Raw genomic sequence first — 15,192 nt, forward strand, 5'->3', positions numbered from 1 at the left:
ATAACGTAAAAAAGATGGGGATGCAAACCCTACCTGGAAGGAAATAAAAATAAAAGATCTGAAAAGCATCAGATAATCAACTTTGAAGCACTGTTAACGTGCAGCAAATTAGTTTATCACTAAACAGTTGAACCATATACTGTATCTGTTCTGCTGTGTTATTGTCTTTTTACATTCTTTACACAATGAATAAATTCAGTCATGAGAATATCCCTACCTGTACGATTTCGCTCAGATCCAAACATCTAGTCGGATCTGTTGGGTAAATCAGGGTTTGTCAGTGTGGCTGAAGGCTGCCTTAAGGTGTCATGCTAAAAACACGCCCTCAGTTGGGATTAAGGAAAACCTGTATTGTTCCTGAAAGTTAAATTTAAAAATATTACAATCTCTGCATATGATGGATGCTGTTATAAAAACTCAACAAACTATCATTTTTTACCATTATTACAAAAATAATAATTTTGTGTATCAACATTAGTAACACTTTAATAATAAAATAATAACTATCATTACTGGCTATATGTCTCTCATTTTGATAGAACAAAAAATTTTGCTAGAATCTCCCCTAAATGTTATTTGACAATACACTATGGAAAAGGTGAAACACATTTTTTAATAACTCATATTACCAAAACACATGAAGATAGCTATGGTACTTGAAAACAAATAGAAAAACATGGCAAGATTAAATTGAAATTCAGTCAATACTCATGGTAACTAGGATGTTGTACCCTACTGACACTGACCTAATGTATTCTGTTACTCAACCAAAATTTAAATGATCTTCAATAGTTAAATATACATTTGTAGTATTTTCAGTTAGGTTCAACACAAGTTAACAGAAACTCCTAGATTTGCATCTGCCTTTAGTTGCTGACAAACAAAGAACAGTGAATATTCAAGTCAGTAACTAATTACTAATAGGGTGTAAAAAATGGTTGCTGGGGTATCATAGTGTGATACAGTATATTGATACAGAAGAGTTACTGGTTCACACACACACACAAAAATCCTTTCTAGAGTCTTACAGCATGTGCAAGTTACATCCTACAATTCTGTATGAATCCTCTTCCACTTCACACCTATAACCTTATCCTCATTTTGCTCATTATGTATACAGTATTGGCATTTGTACGGTAATCCTACAAAGTGTACACAATTGCATTTTACTTTAGCCATATTCATCACTGTTTGGTTATCAGATTAATACAACATTTTCTATATTCAAAGGCTGAAGAATTTTTATATTAGTAGAGGAGTGGGTATGAAGAGGAGGGGACTGAAAATTATGGTGGCTAAAGAGAAAGCAAAGAAGAAAATAGTCAGGAAAGTGGCTATGAAGCTGTTGTGGGAAAGGTGTGGGGGCGAACTCAATACTGTGTGTACTGCATTTAACAGATGGTTTCACAAGAGATGCTCATGATTACAGGGCACAAATGGAGTAATAGATTTTCAGTGCCAGAATGTGTGCATATTGGGAAGATGGAAGTGGAGACTGGGCTGAGATAGACAGGCAGGTCTTAGAAAAGGTAGAGCAGCTGTGTTACCAAAGGGATACAATGCTGGGCTGCGAAGCAAGACTTGAAAGGACACTAAGAAAAATAGCTGCACCAAAGACAAATTGTAGAGAAATAGCTAAACTACTGGTATAAAAATGTTCAACAAGTAGAAAGAGCAAATATTTAAGATTGGTACAAACGACCTGTACTACTGTACGCAGCAGAAACATGGCAGTGAAAATAGGCAGTGAAGGAGATTTGAAAAGGTGTGACTGGAATTTAATAAACAGGAAGATTATGAATGAGATAGGGGCACATTGATGATACGGAAGCAGCAAGATGAAGACTCACAAGATGGTCTAAGAAACCATGGAAACGGGATAAATGAAGACCTAGACCCAACTGATGATCATGGAGAAAACACACAGGATGCAGGTAAGTGAAAATAACTCATTTCATGTTTAACTCCAAAAAGGTTCAAGTTGGCAAAAAGAAATTCATAATGATGATGTATAGTGATACCGTTACAGTTATTACAAACCCAAGCTGCAATCCTGCTTGGACAATCAGATACAGCCAGAATGACACATGCACAAGAGCCTAAAAACAGAAAGCAAGCCAGAACAGAAAATAAAACTGGCAAGTCAAGAATAAACTTTGAGAGCGAATAACGAAAAAGTATATAAGAAATATCGTAAGCAACAGAGTAGGATAAGCAGATAAACTACAAGGTGAAACACATGACAGCCTGCGTAACACAAAAGTTTACTCCTGAAGTTGCAACAATTCAACTACAGGATTAGAAAGCCCACAATTTGGTCACAATGGTAATCACCTTTGAAGTTTTGCTAACCTTGTAAATGTTTATCTCTTCCCTTCTATGTTCCTGTAGAATTATATTAATTGAAAATTCAGTGCATTTCTAAATCCAGGTATATCTGAACAGTGAAAACCCTTTATACTCAATCATTACTACAATACTGCATTTACAAGTTATCCTGGACAAGATTAATTCTTTTCTTAAGCTGGAACATTACTGATGATACTTTTGGGTATACGAAATCAATTACTTCGCCTATCTACTTCCAGTCTCTGTGCATCTATAATCCCACTTGTTAGGAACATCTGGTTATACCATGTCCAAGAATTGTAACTTTTCAGAAAAATAAAACAACTAATATATCTGGCTAACAGTAATGCAGAAGACATAAGATTTTTCAATTTTCTAACTGTAGAAATGATTTACCATGAATTAGGATGGTAATAAAATGCACTACAAGAAGTTACTTTTTAATAACTATATGATGTAAAGTCTGTCAATAAACAATACTAAACTGAGGTACACCAACTCAGTTTCTTGGTTTCTTTGACTTGGATGGGATTTCGTCTCGTCTTCTTTTATTCAGGGGATTTCTAGGGTCATTCATGTCATACCAGGTATCATCTTTCGTACTTGCATCTCTTGCTAATACAGGAGCTGTATCCTCAAAGTGGAACTTGTGTCTTATCCTGTGAAGGAGGGATACCACTTAATACTGTTTTGAACTGACATACCCTTTACAAACTAGAACAATTGACAAACCTAGAAAGAATTCTAAGAGAAAATTACTAATGTAAAGACACAGTAAAGGCTATTAATCTTCAGTCTATCCAGAACAGCCAACAGAAAGTCCCATCTGCACAGTACGGTGAAATGCATTCTGTCATAATACCATAATTTAAACGACAGCAATCAGAGAGCCTATTTTTCTGGAGACCTCGTATCTTACTCTTCCTGCACTTATGTATTGTACTTGCCCTTACAATACTGCTAGGACACTGGGAACTTGCCAAAAACAGAAAGAAACTAATACTCTAAGATATCACCATAAAAATTATGAGGCAGCAAATTTTCATCAAAGACTTGTAAACATATATATAAAAAAAAAAGATGGACTGTGAAGATCGAGCTGAAAAGTCTTACAATTACTAAAGGAATCTCAACTGGCTTAAAATATGTTTAGGAAAATAATATTTATACCAAGTTCTCTTGGTAGCTGACTTTACATCTGATACTTACTCTTCGGGCATTCTACCAATTCTGAAACTGGAATCCAATTTACATTAAAAATTTATTTTTGTGATTAATAAATTCACACCATGACTGATTTCTGGCCACAAAAACAGAACAAAAACTTATTAATAATTAAGAAAGCTTTCAAATGTTAACTCTGTTGAGAATGTCTGTGAGTGACGTTGCGCTTCAAGCTCATCATTTGTTTATGTTATCTTTGTTTATGTTTATGTTGTGAGGCGACCTGAGTGAAGTGTCATGATGTAGGCGCTTGGTAGGTCGGATCTCCAAGGTAAATAAAGGAAGTTTTTCATGTCTGCCTTTGATTTCACCTACCACACCGGTCTACACGATCAACATCAAAAAGGGAAAATACTATTAACTGAAATTGGTACTTCAAAAAAAGAAAAAACCTGTCCAGATTACCATAATGATGTGCAAGGAAGCAATTTTGGATGTTTATCACCCTCCACTTGGAAAAATTAAAAAATTTTAAGTAAAAATACACTAAAGTGATTTGAGACTCGGTGAATTTCTCAGTTTAATAATACACTGTTCTTCTATTAACTCATAGTCTCTTTAAGTTGTTATTCTGTATACCACCTTTATAAGGTTTGGTAAATTGCCTCACAGAAAGTTAATTTTTTAAACTCTCCCTTTTAAAAATCCTGCTCATAGCCCAGCAGATGATATTTTACAGCCAGGACAGCCTGAGCTATCACAGCCCTCAGGTTAAGAATCTAATACAGTAACTAAATAAAACAAAAAAGGAACTTTCACATGAACTAAGTTTAAATCTTAGTGTTGACCTGCATTCTCTGAATACAGAGACTGGGTCATGTGGGCCATTCATCAAATATTTGTGGGCCAAATTAGTGTGACCAGTTCAAAGATGAAAGAAAACTTGCTTCAACATGCCATTCTTCTCATTGTCAAGACTGCCATAATCCACTTTGCTGTCAAATTCACTACACCATAAAATCTACTATTCATTAAGGATAATTGGTTTCAGATATTATGTTTAATGGCCACTGACTATAAGGGTGGAAAATGTTCAAGTTTATGGGCTTAGAGAACTGATTAGCTCTAACTGGAATAAGAGGAGAGTGATTACTTACTCAAATGCCAATCGGAAAACTGCTAGCTTGAATCATTATTGTACTTTGCACTGTTACAAGGTCAAGTATTCTTAAAGTTGAAAATAAAGTTCATCCTTTCACCCATGACAGGGCTTCAACACAGAATATAAACATTATATGGTGAAACCACGTGACTTCAACAAGGAATTCTCTCCTAGTGAGAGTAAAGGAGAAGTGGATAACCCATGGCAACCACTTTTCTCTACAGATCTTGCCTAGATGAGTACCAAAAGCCTGGTGTTGTGGACATTGGTTAGAAGCATAATCACTATTATTTGATCTTGCTGAGGTGACCACATTGTACACATTACCCTAAGCCATTAATGTTAATCATTGTTTGATAATGCAGAGCCAAAACACATAATTACTCAAGTAGCTTCTAGTAATGAATATTAACACTGTGGGTCAAATCAGTGCTCTCAGCAAGAGCATTTAAACCAGCCAATATATGACTGAAAGCTCAGTGCAGTAGAATTACCAGGTGGAGGCTATGAAGCAGTATAAAAATTAATTTTCAAAAATTGTTTCAACTGTACAACCAACTGTCCTAATGCACTGACATTTAAATGACAACTGAAAAAGAAATTAACAACAAAGAAAGTCTTGTACTTCCTGGTTGGTGGGGACTACTCAAGTAAGGTTATAGCCCTCATTTTCTCACCCCTTATTGAATTGCAAGTTTTGCTCTCAAGCTACACCTCTTGCATCCAATGGGAGGAAAAAGGAGGGACTTCAACATTGGGCAGTTTTTTATATCTACAAGATATGAAGCAGTACCAAAATAAATTTATTTACCCCTAAAAAGTGCAGATCATCATCTTATCAAAAGTGAATATCTACTTATGCATGAAGGCATATGATAAGAGCTCTCTTGTTTTGGGTGATAAATCCAGCGAGACTGGAACTGTATATAACTGACTCACCTGGGAATGCAGAATGCGAAGCATTGCTAGCTGGGATACGGTCTGTTCTATAACCTGGCAGGGAAGCCATAATTTGTGAAGTAAAATGGTTTAAAAGGCAAATAAGAGATGAAACTGTAGAATGTGGAAAAGCAACCACTAAAAGAGCTACTAGGAAAAAATGTCAGATAAGAGATGAAACCGTAGAATGTGGAAAAACAGCCACCATAAGAGCTACTGAAAAAAATTTTTAAATACTCGTGAGATCCATAATGTAGACGGCAGTTACTAAAAGACTTGAAATTGAATAAGGGTATGAAAGAATGGATGATGCATCCCTCAACCTCCTAAAAATGAATGATGTCCCCTCTTGCAAACTCTTAATTAGTCAGCCCTCTGAGTACCAAAGGCAACGGTTTGTACCACTGATATGTCACACTTTGCTTAACTGAAGAAGCTCACAACAAAGCAGTCATCTTTTGGAAATTTTCCAAACAACCGGAAGAGACTATGCTGGAGTAAAACACTCCAGATCACTGATCACAGCTAACATCTGAGCTTGCACAATACTGTCTATGTATACAGTCATGTGTCTTGAAATGATAAAAGACAAAGAAAACTAAATTAATTTCAGAGATATCTCCCCCTACAACAACCTTACAAATGCCTGAGCACAGCAAATTAGGGAAGTAGTTAAATCTCAAGAAATTGAAAACAGAAATGCTTACCATGAGTCATCATCGTCATCGTCATTGGTATATGTTTCTTTTTCATCATCACTATCACTCCCAGCATTGAAAGCTCCAGCAACCTTTGCTGAAAACCTCTGTAAAAGTGCTAAGGTTTGCTGCTCCCTTGAGGTTCCTTTACGTGGAAGTTTCTTTCTCTCTTCTTCATACCTGTATGTATTCAAAACAAGTAAAATGAATTATAATTATTTCATCCAGTATTTTCTCAACTCATTGTTCTTAAATAGCAAATGATAACTGGAGGACGAAACTTAGGAAAGCTGGGAAGATAAGTTGGATGAAACCAAAGGGAAAACTGGAGGAAGACAGGAAGTTGGGAAGGTAAGTAAGATAGAAGATAAGTTGGATGAAACCAAAGGGAAAACTGGAGGAAGAAAGTTACGGAAGTTGGAAAGATACACAAGTTATAAGATAATCTGGATGCAACCAAAGGGAAAATTGGAGGAAGGAAGTCAATGAAGTTGAGAAGATAATTATGAGGAGACCAAAGGGATCAGATGGACACTAAAAGACAGAAGATAATGCAACAAATGGCCACAGGGACACTACGATAAATCGTTGCCAGAGGGACACTACGATAAATCTTAACTACTTTTCACTAATACCTAATAATGTTAACTATGGGCTTAGACATACTCATACAATGCAACACACTAAGTGGTACAGTATTCCCTACGAGATAAAATGCATCAAGATGTTTGAATTTACATATCATGATGGAGAACAGATACTATTATTTTACCAATACTTACATGCATAAAAAATATTGTTTTCCTTGTAATTTTCATTTTGTCCTGGCTAAACCCTTTCTGGTCATGAGTCAATTTATACTCATCTCTGGAAAAAATACATTCTGTCTTTAAAGATAACTATCCACTACATCATCAGAAGCCTGATCTTCAATACAGCACACCTCATGATTCATCAACAATTTAACTTTGTTAAAAATTTTAATACATCACACTAACTATCAGCTTTCAGCAGAAAATTTAAGCAAATTTCCTACAATTTCCTTTCCTTACTTAACTTCAACCATTATTTGATTCAAACACTAATTACTGTATATTGTCTATGAGCTTTTGTATGCCTTGTGTGGTACACTGTAGGCAGTACTAAAGTTTCTTTACAAAATCCTCTAAGTTGCACTGCTTTCTGTCTTTTAGTTTTCATACCTTTTCCAGCAAGGTATGGCTAAAAGGAACAGATGATAAGTAAACAGCCAAAGAAATGCCGCTGAGGCCAAAAGTGCAAGATCTAAAGGGCCTCTGGAATCTTCTCACCTAACCGTCTAATTTTGCCTTTTCCAATGCCCATCTTTCATTTGAAACAAAAATTCCTGCAATTAAGCCCCATAAGTCTAAAAATGTAAGTTAGTGGTCTTACAGGCCTACATTACAGGTACGTACTATACTTTAACTTCCTAATGAAGAGCAAGAGAATTATCACTGTTAATAAGTACTATAGTTTAACCTGATCAGTGAGTTATCATTCGTAACTCTTATAGGAATGGCATCATGAGTTTGTTCTTAAGATATAATAAGTTGCAACTCCAAATAATTTAGCAAATGAATACACTGAAAATATGAAAGGCTGACAAAATTTCTTTCAAAGGATTGTTTTCAGTACTCAATAATCATTGTTGATTGCAAACTGAAGAGTCATATAAAACAAGTTAATTTGTATGCAATGTTCTGCACTATCATTTTACGACTGGGTCATGCGGGTTATTCATTAAAAACCCATGGGTCAAACAAGCGTGCTTGATTGTGATAAACTAAATTAATATTGTGTTAACTTATGGAATGCTGATTTAACTACAAGATAACCAAAGTAACTTGGCCATATTCTAGGGAATTAGAACAAATACTTGGGGGAAACAAATAAACTGAATGTTCTACAGCACTTACTTTGCTCTGGTTAACTTATATTCTTTAATGGTGTCACTCTCTTCTTCTTCCTTCTTTTTTTCAACAATTTCTTCAGCTTCCAATATTTTTCCCTTGAGTTCCTTCTTCAGCTGTTTAATCTGTGCTTTAACATCTTCCCTAAAGAGGTGGTTAATAGGAAACTCAATTAATATATGATACCACCACAAAAGGGGAGTATGTGACTGACAAAGGGCTAATGAAGCTGTGAGCATTAAGTCTTACTCTTTTGTCTTGATGCCACATTTACTCAAAAATATATTAATCATAAAAAGCCTGTGTATAATGAAAATAAGTTAAAAGATACTACGTAATAAGGTAATCTATACTCTCAAGATTTCATGATAAAAATTCATCAAAAAGAAGATATTAAGCAGTTTTGTTAATAAAAAATTTAACAATAAATAACATTAACATGAAATTGTCAGTGAAATTCCAAACCTCCAACTGGTGAAAACTTATTGAAGGAATAAAACTCCTCAACAATGACACAGTTTAACTGACTACTAAAGACTGTATACATAATAAGAATTTTTTTCTGCTGTAGTATGATTATAAGACAGACTGCAAGTACTCAGACTTTTCTCATGAAGTACCAATCAGTTTCTGAAGGAAAACAGGAAGATTTCAATATGCAGCCAATGATCTTTGAACTGTCAATGGGGTCTACAGACCCATGGCACACCTAGCTCCAATGCAGTGGCTAGAGAACAGGCTCAGGTTAAGAAATGATAAGGACTTCTAATGGTTCGATGTGTTCACATGATATGGAAATAGACACAGGTAGGCAAAATCAAAGGAGTGGAGTGGAGTGTTGGGGAGAAAAATAAGGGACTGCTTATGGAGTAGGTTATTCAAGAAAAAAGCTGCAAAGCAGAGAGTATTAATGGGTCTCATTTCTACAGCTATACAGGACTGACCTGACATATTTGTTCTTAAATGAAATAAGGAAATAATTACATGAAAATTTTGAAAGAAAAACTGTACAGAAAATTTAAGAAGAACAAGAATATGAAATATGAAGCCGGAGGCCAATGTGACACTGCAACACCCAGTTAATATTGTCAAATATAGTATTCCACTCAATGTATACTCTAGATAGTATACCTTTATAGAAAAGTGCATAAGAGACTAGTATACAAAAATTAATTGTTTTGAGAGAGCAATGAATATTTTGCATGACTTCTGACTGTTACTGAATGAGAAGTGAAAGACTGCTGATGGGATAGATGTCAGCCTACATAACGGTGTGGAAGCGGATGTTGACGAAATCACGAGGGCTGTAATGAATGAAAGAATGAAGTAAAAGAAAATGATATGGTTACATTAAAATACCTGTGAATGTGTTGACTGTGGGTAATGCAAAATTACCACAACCGGTAAAAGTATTTAAAAGTTATTCCAAAGATATCCAACAAGTAAATATCAACTGGAACAGGAGTACGTTACTAAAGTAAAGGTAATGTGATGAATGTGACATAGATGAAGGAGGTGAGGTACTCAGCCACGTGCTGTACTTAAAATGCACTCTACATATGACGGCAAAATGCAAGGGAGGCTACCACAGACTAGTAGAGAGAATCCATGGGTTTGCTGACTTATAATTACCATTCTGTAGCTGAAAATACTCAAATTATACAATCGTCAATAATGCATTAGACTCAATCAAGCCTCAGGTACTTTATTCCTCTGGTAAATTTTGATTAATAGGTTTGAAATTTCACTGATAATTCCATATCAGTGTTATTCTATCAACTCTTCAAAGAACTTGAAGAGTGATAAGGAAAACTAGCAGAAATATAAATATGGATTGCGGAGCATTCTCATTCATAGATGTACACTGTTAATGTTAGAAATCCTGTGACCAAAGCCACTGTCTGTGACATACAGTTAAGAAACTGAGAGAAAAGTCATTGTACTGTACAGCATATGCAAGGATGGATATAAGCATTATGAGGTGATTTGGCAAGGGAGAGTAACTGCAAAATAAAAAACATAATGAAGAGGTGTAACCATTTTTCTCTGGGAAACAGGTCTACTGCTTTCTTCAGGGTCAAACCTCACTCCCCTTCCCTCCTTTTTCCTTTTCTTGTTTTTTCAGGTGCCTGGGCTATAAAGGGTCCCCTTAAAATACAAATGAAACATTATGATTTTAGCAGGTGCATTTCATATGATTTTTTATTTAAAAGGTGGAGAAGGAATCCACACTCTCTTTTATGAATTTTTGCAGGACTTACATTTTAATTTTTTTCTCCTCTTCTAACATTTCAGTTGTCTTGATTACTTCTTTTTCTGCTTCTTTATTGGTATCTTCATTCTCTTTTTCTTCAGTGTCTTCTTCAACTACCTCCTGTTTTGGTCTGAAAATATGAATTGAACTAATTACACACAAAAAATATGATATTTTCATAATAAAATAAATTTTTGAACATACTTACCTGGTAGTTATATATATATAGCTTAAGTCCCTGACGTCACGGCAGAATTTCAAAAACTCGCGGCAATCGCCGATCGGTAGTCAGGTGAACCACCTGTGCGCCCTCTACCCAGGTACCTGGAACCATTCCAACTATTCCTCAGATCTTCCATGCCCCTAGTCTCTAGAGGGGAGGAGGGTGGGAATTTAATTATATATAACTACCAGGTAAGTATGTTCAAAAATTTATTTTATTATGAAAATATCATTTTTAAACATCTAACTTACCTGGTAGTTATATATATAGCTGATTGACACCTTTGGTGGAGGGTCAGAGACAGCCAACATCGTTGGAATTTGTAAGGGTTAATAAACCAACTTAAGGTCCTTACCTGGATTAAGGAAGCTGACTTCAATGAACTCCCTCATTTTGTCTGCTTTCCTTAAGAGGTCCAGCGATCCACTCAGGGGGCTGAAGACCTCTAGGAGCTGCCAACCGGTGTACCAACCTCTATGTGACAGACAACCTATAATACCCTTGTTCCGGGCGCCACCAAGGAACAAAAATGATCATTTGACTAAAATTGATGATTGTGGAAGACTGCATTCAATCTTCACAAACAACCATAAAATTTCAACCATTCCAACCATAAAATTTCAACCATTCCAAGGTAAGAACAAAGGGTATTGTTTTATGGAATTGGATTAAGGAAGCTGAGTTCAATGAACTCCGCCTCATTATGTCGGTATTCCTTAAGAGGTCCAGCGATCCACTCAGGGGCTGAAGACCTCTAGGAGCTGCCAACCGTGTACCAACCTCTATGTGACAGACAACCTATAATACCCTTGTTCGGGCGTCACCAAGGAACAAAATGATCATCTGACTAAAATCAATGATTGTGGAAGACTGCGTTCAATCTTCACAAACAACCATCAAATTTCAACCATTCCAAGGCAAGAACAAAGGGTATTATTTTATGGGATTGGATTAAGGAAGCTGACTTCAATGAACTCCCTCTCATTATGTCTGCATTCCTTAAGAGATCCAGCGATCCACCCAGGGGGCTGAAAATCTCTAGGGGCTGTCAACCGGTGTATAACCTCTATGTGACTAGACCTCCTCTCAATACCCTTGTTCCGGGCTCTACCAAGGAACTTTCATCCCAATGATTGCGGAAGACTGCGTCCAGTCTTCACAAACAACCATAAAATTCTCAATTCCAAGGTAAGAAAAAGGGTATTGGTTTATGGGATTGTAGGGGTATTCCCTCTCCCATTACTGAATTAGATGCTATAAACGGGCACAGCGTATAGCAATCTTCGCATAATGTCTTGACTTGTTTTAGATAGTGAGAGGCAAATACTAACTTGCTTCTCCAGAAGGTCGTGTCCAAGATACTCTGCAGGGACCTGTTCTGTTTAAGAGCTACAGAGGTTGCTATTGCCCTGACCTCGTGCGTCTTTACTTTCAGAATCTTGTAGTCTATCTCTCTACATTCCATATGTGCTTCTTTTATCAACTTTCTGATAAAATAAAACAGAGCATTCTTCGACATCTATACAGAGAGCTTTTTGACTGAGCACCAAAGCCCTTCTGAATTCCTTCTTAAGTCCTTTGTCCTATCCAGGTAGAGCCTTAGAGCCCTTACCGGGAATAGGACTCTCTCTCTCCCTCCCTGTTATGTCCGTTAGGTTCGGAATCTCGAACGTTCTGGGCTAGGGTTGTGACAGTATTCATTTTTTTGCAAGGAAGCCTAGTTGCAGTGAGCAGATTGACTTGCCTTGTATAAAATCTATATTCTTGCTGAGAGCATGTATCTCACTAACTCTTTTTAGCTGCGGCCAAACTGACCAAGAAAAGAGTTTTCATGGTGAGTGCTTTAAAGATGTCCTCTGCAAGGGATCGAACCTACTCCCCATGAGGAACCTCAGGACCACGTCTAGGTTCCATGCTGGTGAGTTCTCTATATACAAATTTGGGTTACAGAAATATTGGAAGAGGACACATGGTTGTCCTTGCACCATCCTCTAAATACCTCCCACTTGGATTGGTATACCTTAATGGTGGATAACTTCCTTGATTTGCGATAGCGCCAGCTGCCTCCTTCGAAAAACTTCTGGCTCTTGTGAGTTTTCCGATAGTCCGAAAGCAGTTACTAGTAGCGCTTGTAGGTTTTGGTAATATCTTTCCAAGTGGGGTTGTTTGAGTAGATCTACTCTCTGAGGTAGGCTACTCGGGATGTCCACCATCCAATCCAGTACTTCTGGGAACCAATCTCTTGTCGTTTAGTAAGGGGCCACAAGGGTCATTCTGGTCCTCTCATGTGACACAAATTTTTTCAGTACCCTGTGTATTATCTTGAAATAGGGAAATGCATACACGTCCAAGTTGGACCAGTCCACCAGGAACAGCGTCTATGTATATAGCCCCGGGATCTGGTACTGGAGAGCAGTAAGTGTCCAACCTCTTCGTTTGCGCTGTGGCGAAGAGATCTATGCAAGGACGTCCCCAAAGTCCTGATGTAGCGTTCATTCTTTTGAGAGGACTTTATTTCCTTCTCAGAATGTCCGCCCTCACATTTTTTTCTCCCCTTGGATAAAGTGGGTTACTAGTTTTACATTCTCCTCCTTTGCCCAAAGAAGAGATTCTCTTATTGTCTCGTATAGAGACCTGGAGTGAGTGCCCCTTGTTTGCTGATGTAGGCCAACGCTGCCGTGTTGTCGGTGTTGACCTGCACCTCTTTGTTCCCCACTGTGTTCGAACTCCTGAGAGCTAGAAGGATTGCAGTTAGTTCCTTCTAATTGATGTTTAACTTCTCCTGCTCTCTGGTCCAGGAGCCCGAGACTTTTTATTTCCCTCGTGTTGCTCCCCATACTGAGTCCGACGCGTCGGATAACAACACTAGGTCTGGGTTCCTCTAATATAGAGAAGGGACCTCCTGGAGCTTGACGGGGACGTTCCACCACTACAAATACGGTCTTATTGGTTCCGAAATGGGGATGCACTTGGTCTCCAGTTCTATTTCCTTGTCCCAGTTCCGATTTAGATGAAACTGTAACGGGCATAAAATTAACCTCTCAAAGGAGACAAACCGTTCCAGCGAGGAAAGGGTTCCCAGCAGACTCATCCATTCCTTTGCCAAGCATGACTGTCTCTTTATAAAGTTCTGAAATTTTCTTGAGGCTTGTCCTGTCTTTGCAATAAACGGAAAAGCCCGAAAATCCTGACTCTGAATCTTCATCCTAAGGCATAGAACCTCTTGGGATGGGATCGGCTGAGATTTCTATCTGTTTATCAGTAGACCTAATTCTTTGTTAGGCGCTTGATGCCAGTGCATCTTGCGTCCTGAGCTAACTCCGTCTTGGCTTCCAATATCTTGAAGCCTGGCGTCCTGACGTCCAATGCCTTGACGCTTGACGTCTTGGGTTCATTGACGCTTGTCATCATGGTGTTTCACTCCTAGATGCTTGACGCCACTGCATCCAGCGTCTAGAGTTTCATTCACTACGTTCAGCGTCTTAAACTTCTAGACGTCTAGAAGCTTTAGTTGGACGTCTATTATCCTTCTTCTCTTTGCCTGGTTGTCACGCTTGCAGCCGGGAAGACAAAGTCTGCTGCATATTTTATAGTAAAGCTATATGCGGGCTTCCTGCTGTTGGGGACAGGCTGGGGAAGCCTCAACTACAGCAATTATTTCCTCCTCATCGTCAATAATGGACCGTGGAGGGTTCCGCAGAGCAGTACCAATCCGAAGGAGGAAGAGGAGGATGTACGGAAGGCAGCACAGTGTCCGCCACGCTCTTGCAGCCCGGTATCCTGACTGAATAGAACTGTCTACGTTTGTTCTTAGTAGGAGAGCTACCCTTGGGGCTGGAAGGGAAGAGCTCCGGGCTGCTGCTGTGGCTACAATCTGTAGTCTATGAAGTCTTATCATGACGTCCCTCAATATTGGGTAACTTGCTCTTGAGAGGTCTCGGCTCCAGAGCCAGACGTCAACCTTGTCTGTTTAGGCCGAAAGAGAGAGACCGAAACTAGAAAACCTTTCCCGTGGACGAACTTCAGAAAATTCTTGGAGATCGGGTGCATGGGGACGTGAAAATACGCATCCTGGAGGTCCAGTGAGGCCATCCAGTCATGCTGTCTGACCGCTGCTAGAACCGATTTTGTCGTTTCCATAGCGACCTTTGCTTATTGCACAAAAAAAGTTGAGTGCAATCCCGTCTAGCACCGGTCTCTAACCCCCCAAGCATTTGGGGATCAGGAATAACCGAATGTAGAATCCTGGGAAATTCGGATCCTGAACTCTCTGTCTGGTCTCCTTTTGCAACATCATAGACACTTGTTGCTGTAGAACCTTTGCCTTGGTTCTGTCGTTGCATTTGGCAGAAAGGTCGAATTGTCTTGTTACTAGAGGGGGCCTACTCAGGCTGGACAGTCTGGCTCCTACCGCAGTCTGCAGGAGAAGAAAGGCAGGTCCTCCTTCTTCCCTGTGTAGAGCCTCTTCTCGT

General features: G+C 38.2%; 1 protein-coding gene across 2 annotated transcripts in view; it reads right to left on the minus strand.

Annotated features, from left to right (window-relative positions):
• Window positions 1-2,776: 2,776 nt before the first annotated feature.
• Window positions 2,777-15,192, minus strand: part of LOC136843507 (spliceosome-associated protein CWC27 homolog) — a 41,222-nt gene continuing 28,806 nt past the window's right edge. The window contains exons 6-10 of one of the 2 annotated variants that reach the window (XR_010854604.1): window positions 10,505-10,627; window positions 8,250-8,387; window positions 7,095-7,179; window positions 6,322-6,492; window positions 2,777-3,008 (exon numbers count right to left, since the gene is read on the minus strand). Coding sequence is in view for 1 of the 2 variants with exons in the window: in XM_067112074.1 (XP_066968175.1) it covers window positions 2,849-3,008; window positions 6,322-6,492; window positions 8,250-8,387; window positions 10,505-10,627 (592 nt within the window). In the remaining variant the exon portion in view is untranslated. The remainder of the gene's footprint in view (window positions 3,009-6,321; window positions 6,493-7,094; window positions 7,180-8,249; window positions 8,388-10,504; window positions 10,628-15,192) is intronic. The other variant, XM_067112074.1, reaches the window with a different exon arrangement.

The sequence above is a fragment of the Macrobrachium rosenbergii genome, chromosome 1, assembly GCF_040412425.1.
Source record: "Macrobrachium rosenbergii isolate ZJJX-2024 chromosome 1, ASM4041242v1, whole genome shotgun sequence".
Classification (NCBI taxonomy): domain Eukaryota; kingdom Metazoa; phylum Arthropoda; class Malacostraca; order Decapoda; family Palaemonidae; genus Macrobrachium; species Macrobrachium rosenbergii.